At 35.6% G+C, this 8327-nt stretch overlaps 1 protein-coding gene across 7 annotated transcripts; it reads left to right on the top strand.

The window, feature by feature from the left end:
• Positions 1737-8099, top strand: LOC107642653 (DNA ligase 1). Of its 7 annotated transcripts, none has more exons than XR_002362313.1 (18): positions 1737-2313; positions 2440-2551; positions 2664-2780; positions 3298-3399; positions 3484-3600; positions 3890-4120; positions 4214-4308; positions 4484-4571; positions 4728-4859; positions 5570-5682; positions 5796-5897; positions 5976-6048; positions 6230-6301; positions 6390-6463; positions 6522-6588; positions 6845-6922; positions 7525-7602; positions 7874-8001. XR_002362313.1 is itself a non-coding variant. In XM_016346065.2 (18 exons), the coding sequence occupies exons 1-18, from the start codon at positions 1829-1831 to the stop codon at positions 7985-7987; spliced, it is 2274 nt and encodes a 757-aa protein (XP_016201551.1). In that variant the 5' UTR covers positions 1738-1828; the 3' UTR covers positions 7988-8099. The 7 variants fall into 7 exon arrangements, 3 of the variants coding, with proteins under 3 accessions (XP_020978563.1, XP_016201551.1, XP_016201552.1); XR_002362309.1 differs by having other exon boundaries at positions 1738-2313; positions 5976-6037; XR_002362310.1 differs by having other exon boundaries at positions 1738-2313; positions 6532-6588.

Raw genomic sequence — 8327 nt, 5'->3', positions numbered from 1 at the left:
TGATTCATTTTCTAAAATAAGATTTTCATTTTTTTAATATTTTATTTTATTTTGTCTTTAACTAAAATAATCAAAAGTGACTATTGGTATTTTTTCTTTCTTTAGTCACGGACAATTAATAAAGTTATAAACAACTAACTATAATAATTAATCAACTATAAGGATTAAAAGTAGAAATTTATCTTAGCTTAAATTTAAGTATGATCCAAATTTTTAACTGCCCTGTAACAAAAAAAATTAACCCGCCTAATTAACACTTTCATTCAAAAATTAATTTCAGTTAATACTTAATATAAAGAGACAAACTACTAGGATTTAAGCTCCTCTATGTTACCAAAGAAAAAAAAAGACAAATTTCTGCAAACCATCTTATTGATTAGTAGAAACTACCAGACCTGCTTAGACTTAGACATAGAGTGCAGTATTACAATAGGTGTCTATTTTTAAAAGCTTCCATCTAAGTTCTATATATATAGAAAAAAATTACATTCTACACCATAAAATCCATTTAATTAGATTTGTGAAACTAGTACTTTAATAATAGGGGTGTGCATGGCTCGGTTCAGAACACTTTATGGGATAATTTGGCGTGATTTTATCGGGTTTAGAGTCGGGTAAGGGTCTCAAAAATAAACTTGGTTATTATTTTGGATCGAGTCCGGATCAAGGCGAACCTGACTTTACCTGGTCTGTGTGCACCCTAAGGAAACTAAAAAAATATATATTTTAAATTTATTTTAATATTATGTTATATTGATTATAAGCTTATTGTTTTATTTTTAATCACACTTGTTGAATTAGAAAATAGATCTAAGAAGTATCAAATTAGAATTTATGGATAAATTCAAGTTCAAATATAGATATCAACTTTTCGGTAATAAATTTCTTCTTTATAAATAAGTGCATCATAAATAAGTTTCTTTATAAATAAGTTTTTTATAAATTATTGTTAAAGCTTTAAAGACTCGATTTTCACCTGATTTAGACTTGGTATAGTTGTGGCCCAAAAATATTTAGGTTTTATTAGAGTCGGATTAGAATCTAAAAAATAAATCCTGTATATATTCAAAATCAGATCTGGGTCAGGACAAACCCGGTTTTCATCCGACCCATGAACAACCCTATTTAGTAGAAAAGTGGAAGTAGTGTTGTTCCCGCCATTTATATCTAGGGGTGTTCATGGATCGGATCCAATATGCATATCCACGGTGTTTATCTGAATCCAATCCGAAAAGTGTGGATATGGATCCGATCCGCACATTAATCGGATCGGATTTGCGGATTTTATGTTGGTATCCGCATATCCGCGTATCCACAAAAATAAAAAAATAAATAAGTAAATATTCTTTTTATATTTTATTTCAACTAATAATTATCATATATGTTGTATTATTTTAATTTATTATTTAAAAAAAGTAAACATATTTAAAAAAATAAAAAAATAAATTTTATTGATATTTTTTAATAAAAATAAGCTTTCAAAAATATTTTTATATTTTACGAATATATCTAATATCTGATCTGATCCACACAATCAAATTCAACTTTAAAAACTGCAGATATTGAATTCGATCTCATTCTATAATTTTAGTGTAGATCAGAACAAAATTTTGACCATTTTCGATCCGATCCGCGTTAAACCGTACTTATATCATCACACATTTCTCAGCACTCTCTCTCTCTCGTTGATGCTCGCATTCCAGCCATGCAGCCCATGCTTCTTCAACCCACCACTCTGCCGCCCAATTTCGGTTGAATTTCTCTCCTTTTCCGCATCTCCTTCTTCTCTTTCCTCTCACACTCTCTCTCTCCCTTCCCCCATCGCACAATGACCAAACCACCCTCCGCCTTCGACGCTCTCATGTCCGGTGCCCGCGCCGCCGCGTCCGCCGCTGCCAAGAAGAAGAAATCCGAGCAGTCGCAGCAACCAACTGCTTCTTCTTCCAAGAAGCGAAAACCTTCATCCTCCACTCTCCCCACTCCAACCTCCACGCTAAACCCTAACGTAGAACCGGAGAAAGAAGGCCCTACTCCGACCAAGACTCGCCACGTGTCTTCTTCATCTGCCTTGCAGGAGCTGAAGAAGCGCGTTCCGCAGCTGACGGCGAAGCCTTCGAAATTCGATCCTAGCTCAGTGGCTTGTTGGGAGAAGGGCACGCCTGTGCCGTTCTCGTTACTGGCGTTGGCGCTTCACATGATTTCTCTGGAGCCTGGCAGAATCAAGATGACAGATATTGCGTGCAATTTGATGAAGACTGTGATATACTCTACCCCTGAGGATCTTGTGCCTCTGATTTATCTCTTGGCGAAGAGGTAAGTGTTTTAATTCCAAGAGTGTCATTTTCATTCAAAAGTTGTGAAATTTAACTTTCATTTTAAGATTCTTTATTATTTTAAAGTGCTTTGGATGCAAATTAAGTTAGTTTAAATGCATGGTAGGGTTGCTCCGGCGCATGAAGGGCTAGAATTGGGAATTGGCGAGACTTCCATTATTAAGGCACTTGCTGAGGCGACTGGAAGAACTGAATCCAAAATCAAGAAGCTGTATCAGGTGACTCTTTTGGGTTTTGTAGTCTTTGACTGTCTCTTTCCCAATGGGGATTGTTTGATGAGTTGCCATTTTGCTTTAGGATGAATGTTTTCTTGTTGTTTGTTGTTGGCAGAAAGTGGGTGATTTGGGAAAAGTTGCCAAGGAGTGCCGTTCATCTCAGTCCATGATGCGGAAACCTGAGGCTCTGACTATTAGGAAGGTTTTCAACACCTTCCGTCTTATTGCCAAGGTGAAATTTTGTCATATTTGTATGTTGTGCAATTAGCATTGCCAAGGTTTTCAACACCTTCCCTCTTTCTCAAGCTCGTGCTTTGTTATAAGATGTAGGGACATGTTAGTGTTTAGTGTTTTTCTAGAGGTTTAATTTTCTTTCAAACACCTGAGAAACAACAAAAATCCTTATCCGATCCTATTCTTATATTTAAAATATTGGAACTTGACTTATTAGCATCCTTCCGGAATATTGTCCTTATCTCAACTCATTTGTTGATACTGAATCATGGTTGGAAGAGGCTTGTTTTCTATCATGACTAATTAAAGATTTTTATGTATTTTTGGTCTTTAGGTCAATTCTTCTCTAATTGGTGATTATGTTGGATATTAATAGGCATATTTCGTATATTGTAAGAGAATGAAAGACAAGTATCTGGGGATTTGGAAGATTTTTTCATTATTATTATTTATTTGGTTGAGAGCTGAATGTTGGTAGGATTCCCTCAATTTGTCCTTACTTCTAATGTATACAGGAATCTGGAAGAGACAGTCAAATGAAGAAAAAGAATCATATAAAGGCACTTCTTGTTTCTGCAACTGACTGCGAACCTCAATATCTTATCCGTTTTCTACAGGTTGAAGCTTTGCTTTATTGAAAAAATACAGAAGGCTTACTTCTCCATATTAAATATTAATCACACTGTGGGTTTGTTTTCTAGGGAAAATTGCGGATTGGTGTGGCTGAGCAAACTCTCTTAGCTGCATTAGGCCAAGCAGCAGTACAGAGTGAAGAACATTCTAAACCACCTGCTGGTATTAAGTCTCCTTTGGAAGAGGTAAGTTAATCTCATTGTGGTTGTTGAAATTTGGGAAATATGATGCAAAGAGTTTGTCTTTTGGTTTGGGTGTTACAAGGTGCAAGGAGTTAATCAGTATACAAAGCTCATTCTTGTGAGGCTGGAGTGCTGACGATGTCTATTGTGGGTTGCATTAGCATTTCAGCACTATATGATGATACAACGTTTTCGTGGTTCTTATGTATTAAGTTATAGGCTCTACCACTTTAGTGAAGTGATTCTTTCTTTATTTCCTTTTTGTTTATTTCTGGTTTCTTTTTTTCATCAGGCTGTAAAAATTGTTAAACAAGTCTATTCTGTTCTTCCTGTCTATGACGAAATAGTATCTGCACTTCTTACACATGGTGTATGGAAACTTCCATCAACATGTAATTTTACTCCTGGTATTCCAGTTGGACCTATGCTGTCAAAACCGAGGAAGGGTATCTCTGATATTCTAAATTCATTGCAAGATGTGCAGTTTACTTGTGAATACAAGTACGATGGAGAGCGTGCCCAGGTGACACTTTCATGTTCAAATTTTCTGTTGGAAATACACTGCACAGTATTATCTATTTATATATGTGCAATAACATTAACTTTATTGAGACAGGTACATTACATGGAAAATGGTTCAGTTGAGATTTATAGTAGAAATGCTGAGCGGAATACTGGGAAGTTTCCTGATGTTGTTGCTGCAATTTCAAGGTGAAGAAAACTGAGTTGGAAATATTATAATTGAGGACTAGTAACATTTTTTTGGGTCATCATCAATACTTCTATTATCAACATTCTTTGTTATGATTACATTGAAATCATTGCACCAACTGCTTCAAAAATTTCTTCAACTTAATTGATTTTGATATTTGCCATCAATGAACAGGTTAAAGAAATCAACTGTATCATCATTTGTTCTTGATTGTGAAATTGTTGGATATAATCGTGAGAAACAGACCATCCGTCCTTTCCAGGTACACTTCATGCTGGTTCTTTTCTGTGTGGGTAATACATTCTTTTGTGCTAATAATCGCCTCTTGCTGTCTTACCTGTCTAGATGATGCAATTACTTTTATTTTATGTTAAGTAGTTGAGATTGGACTTATGTTTATGACCTAATATCTTGACAGGATCTTACTACTCGGCCTCGTAAAAATGTATCTGTGGATAATATAAAGGTTGACGTCTGCATATTTGCTTTTGATATACTGTATCTTAATGGCCGAGTACTTCTTCAGGATAACCTGAAAATCCGTAGAGAGGTACAGCTTTTATCTCTGCTCTGCCGATGGTTTCATTTTATTGTCTCCTTTATCTTGTAAATATATTATTATAAGGTTAGCTGAAGGTCAAACCCTAAGATGTTATTCTGGTGTTTAAGACAAAACTTTAAGGCATCAATAAGTAGTACATTCACTGTAAAGTGTAGGTTGAGTTAGTGTCTTGTCTTGGCACACCTTTACATGGATATAACTAAATATACTATGCAGTTCTTGTGCTAGGCTAATGCATTGCTAAGAGGTTGTAACTTAGTGATAAGGATTTGATTCCACAAGTACTGTCAAACTGAGGTCTATAAATATATTCTCATGGGGCTGGATGGCTTTGAGCCAGAATATTGTGCAGGCGATGCAGAGGTGTGTTGGATTGAAATTAAATGTAGTACTTCGGCAGGTGTACTTTAGTTGAAAGATTTGGCATTGACCAATACCAATAGCTTATGCCCTTTTAGTAAATACTCACACAATGAAGTGGAATCCAATTTGAACTAAAGAGTTTGGGCAAGGCTTTTTGCTTTCTGGGGAGGTCAAGTGGATCACTTTTCTATGCTGTTTCTTAAAAGTTCCAAAGTTGTGAATCTCGTGTAGATGCTGTGAACTTTTATGCCTAACTTTTAATAGGCTTCTTGAGTTCTTGTATAAACAAGAAGTAAAGAACAATATGTTGACAAGTGCTTGTTTTCTCATTGCAGCATCTTTATGCCTCTTTTGAAGAAGAAACTGGAGTTTTTCAGTATGCAACGGCAATAACATCAAATGACACCGAGGAAATTCAGAAATTTCTCGACAAAGCTGTTGGATCAAGGTCTCCTATTGATTCTATTTAATTTTAATTGTTTAGAAATTTCATCACTTCTATTTTTCCATAACCCAATTTTATGTTTAATTTTGTCATTTGCCTTGTCCCTTGAATTGCAGCTGTGAGGGATTAATCATTAAAACTTTAAATGAAGATTCTACATATGAACCTTCCAATCGGTCAAACAATTGGCTAAAACTGAAGAAAGATTATCTGGATAAGTAAGGGTGTAATATTTAACTTCTTAAGTCTCTTAAATTTTACTGGATTTCTGTTTATTCATTCTCTCTAATGTGCAGCATAGGGGACTCGATAGATTTGGTACCTATAGCTGCATTCCACGGACGTGGGAAACGTACAGGTGATCATAAAGTATACTCTTCATGATATGCTGATGCCTGTATTGTATGTTACTTTTATTATTAATTGCAGAACAGCTACCTCCAATGTTGTCTTGTCAATATCATGTATGCCATAGGAATTTTCTACATAATGCTATATTGCAGACTGAGCTCAAAGTGGTTTGAAATGAAAGCTGAATGATGTCTTGTAGGAGTCTATGGTGCTTTTCTTCTTGCTTGCTATGACTACAATAACGAAGAATTTCAAAGTATTTGTAAGATTGGTGAGTGATCGGATGTTGTTAAGTCACTGTTGAGTTCCTTTGTTTCTTAAAATTAATTGTCTTATATTTTGAAATTTTTACTGAGTAGGAACGGGATTTACTGAAGAAGTGCTCGAAGAGCGTTCTAAAAGTCTTGGTTCTCAAGTGATTCCTGGGCCAAAGGTACCTCCATTTCTTGTTCCTCTTTGAACCTGGTTTGAATCCTGCCTAATATTACTAGTGATTTTCAGCGATACTATCGATATGGAGATAAAATGAAGCCTGATGTCTGGTTTGAAGCTAGTGAGGTAAGAGTGTTGTATGCCCTTGGTAATTTTGTTCTTGTTCTCCAGTTCTGTCAATGAGTTGTCGTTTGCCATTATTGGAATACTGCACACTTCTTTCTATTGCTTAAATGGAAGATATGAGGTCATTTTCTATTACTGTACTATATGCCCATTGATAAGTAGCACTTAAACTATATTTCCTTAAGTATAGTGTTATATCGCAATTTAACTTGTAGGGAATACTTCTGATCATGTATTATCTTATTTATTTATTCAGGTGTGGGAGGTGAAAGCTGCAGATTTGACCATCAGCCCAGTTCACCGAGCTGCAGTGGGCATAGTAGATTCAGATAAGGTACTAGAAAGTAGAAACAATTAATTGATTATAAAAACATTACAATTTTTGGTTTCTCGTTTTGGTTATTCATGTTGGGGTAAAATACTGTTTTAGTCTCTAACATTTGGGTTAAATCTTAATATCGTATCTTTGAAATGTCAGAGTTTTTTCGAAACGTCTTATTTCGTTCTATTTTTGTCTATAGTCAAAATTAAAACTTCTTCCGAAAATATCCTTTTCCCTCTATTATTATCTTTTTTTTTCCTTATTCTTCCATCATTTTTACTACCAAATCACTACAACCACAGCTACAGCCACCAACCACAATTACAATTGTTGGTCACTGCCTAGAAGATGATAATGATGGAGGAAAAGGGAAATTTTTTAAAGAAAAAATTTTAGTTTTAACCAGAAGACTTAAAATATGACAAAGACATTTGTGAAAAAAACTTGACATTTCAATGTTAGAAACAAAATTAGAACTTAACTCAAAACGTCAGAGACTAAAACAGAATTTTGTCCTGTATTTTTTATTACTATTTTTAGTACTTGCTGCATTTAACTTTCATTGACAGGCTTTAATGGTGTATCTCTGTATTTCCCCCCTCCCCCCCCTAAAGGGCATATCTCTTAGATTCCCACGGCTAGTTCGAGTTCGACCTGACAAAACACCCGAGCAGGCCTCATCATCTGAGCAGGTAAAGTATAATCTTCACAAGTTCTTACATAAACTTGTAGCATCCAAGTTGGGTGCATTAAGTCAATTGACAAAATTAATCAATTAGATAATTACTGTGGTTAATTAGTTTTCATAATCTGTTGCCCTGTTGGGAAGAATGCTTTGTGATGAGCTTGTTTAGTCAACTTAAGACTTATGTGTGCAAAGGTTTTGAGCATTTCTCATGTTATAATAATAGTAACAAATGGAAACATTTGATTCTTTTGACATGCTTTAATCCCTTTTTACAGGTTGCTGAGATGTATAATGTTCAAAAAGCCACTCAAACTAAAGAAAAAGAAAAAGAAAAAGAAACCACCAAACAGGATGGTAGTGAATCACCAAAAAAAACAGATTTGCAGTGAAGATGAAGACGAAGTCGCAGATGAAGATGTAGATGCAGATGAAGATGTAGATGTAGATGTAATGCATATGAATATGAAGATAAGTGAGCTGCTGTCATACACTATTGTGTCCCACCAGCAAGACCGCTCCCACTGGCGCGCATTTGAGCCTGGTATACCGCCATCTGCTGAAGCCGCTCCAGCTGCTCCATCTGCTCCTTCCACTCCAGCCTGAGGTCATCTGTGTCTCTCACATGTGTGAGGATCTCTTGATACCTCTTCCGAGTCTCGGTCAGCTCCTGAGCCTGTTCGTGAAGGCTCTGGGTGAGCTTCTGCACCTGCATCCTCAAATCAATGCCTT

The sequence above is a fragment of the Arachis ipaensis genome, chromosome B05, assembly GCF_000816755.2.
Source record: "Arachis ipaensis cultivar K30076 chromosome B05, Araip1.1, whole genome shotgun sequence".
NCBI lineage: Eukaryota > Viridiplantae > Streptophyta > Magnoliopsida > Fabales > Fabaceae > Arachis > Arachis ipaensis.
The sequence above is the reverse complement of the archived record's forward strand: the minus strand, read 5'-3'. Positions and strand labels throughout refer to the sequence as shown.

Coding starts and splice junctions, on each gene's coding strand:
- LOC107642653 (XM_016346065.2), top strand. CDS start 1,829: ATGACCAAACCACCCTCCGCCTTCGACGCTCTCATGTCCGGTGCCCGC. Junction 3,400..3,483: donor ATCTTATCCGTTTTCTACAG/GTTGAAGCTTTG, acceptor TTTGTTTTCTAG/GGAAAATTGCGGATTGGTGT. Junction 4,121..4,213: donor ACGATGGAGAGCGTGCCCAG/GTGACACTTTCA, acceptor TTATTGAGACAG/GTACATTACATGGAAAATGG.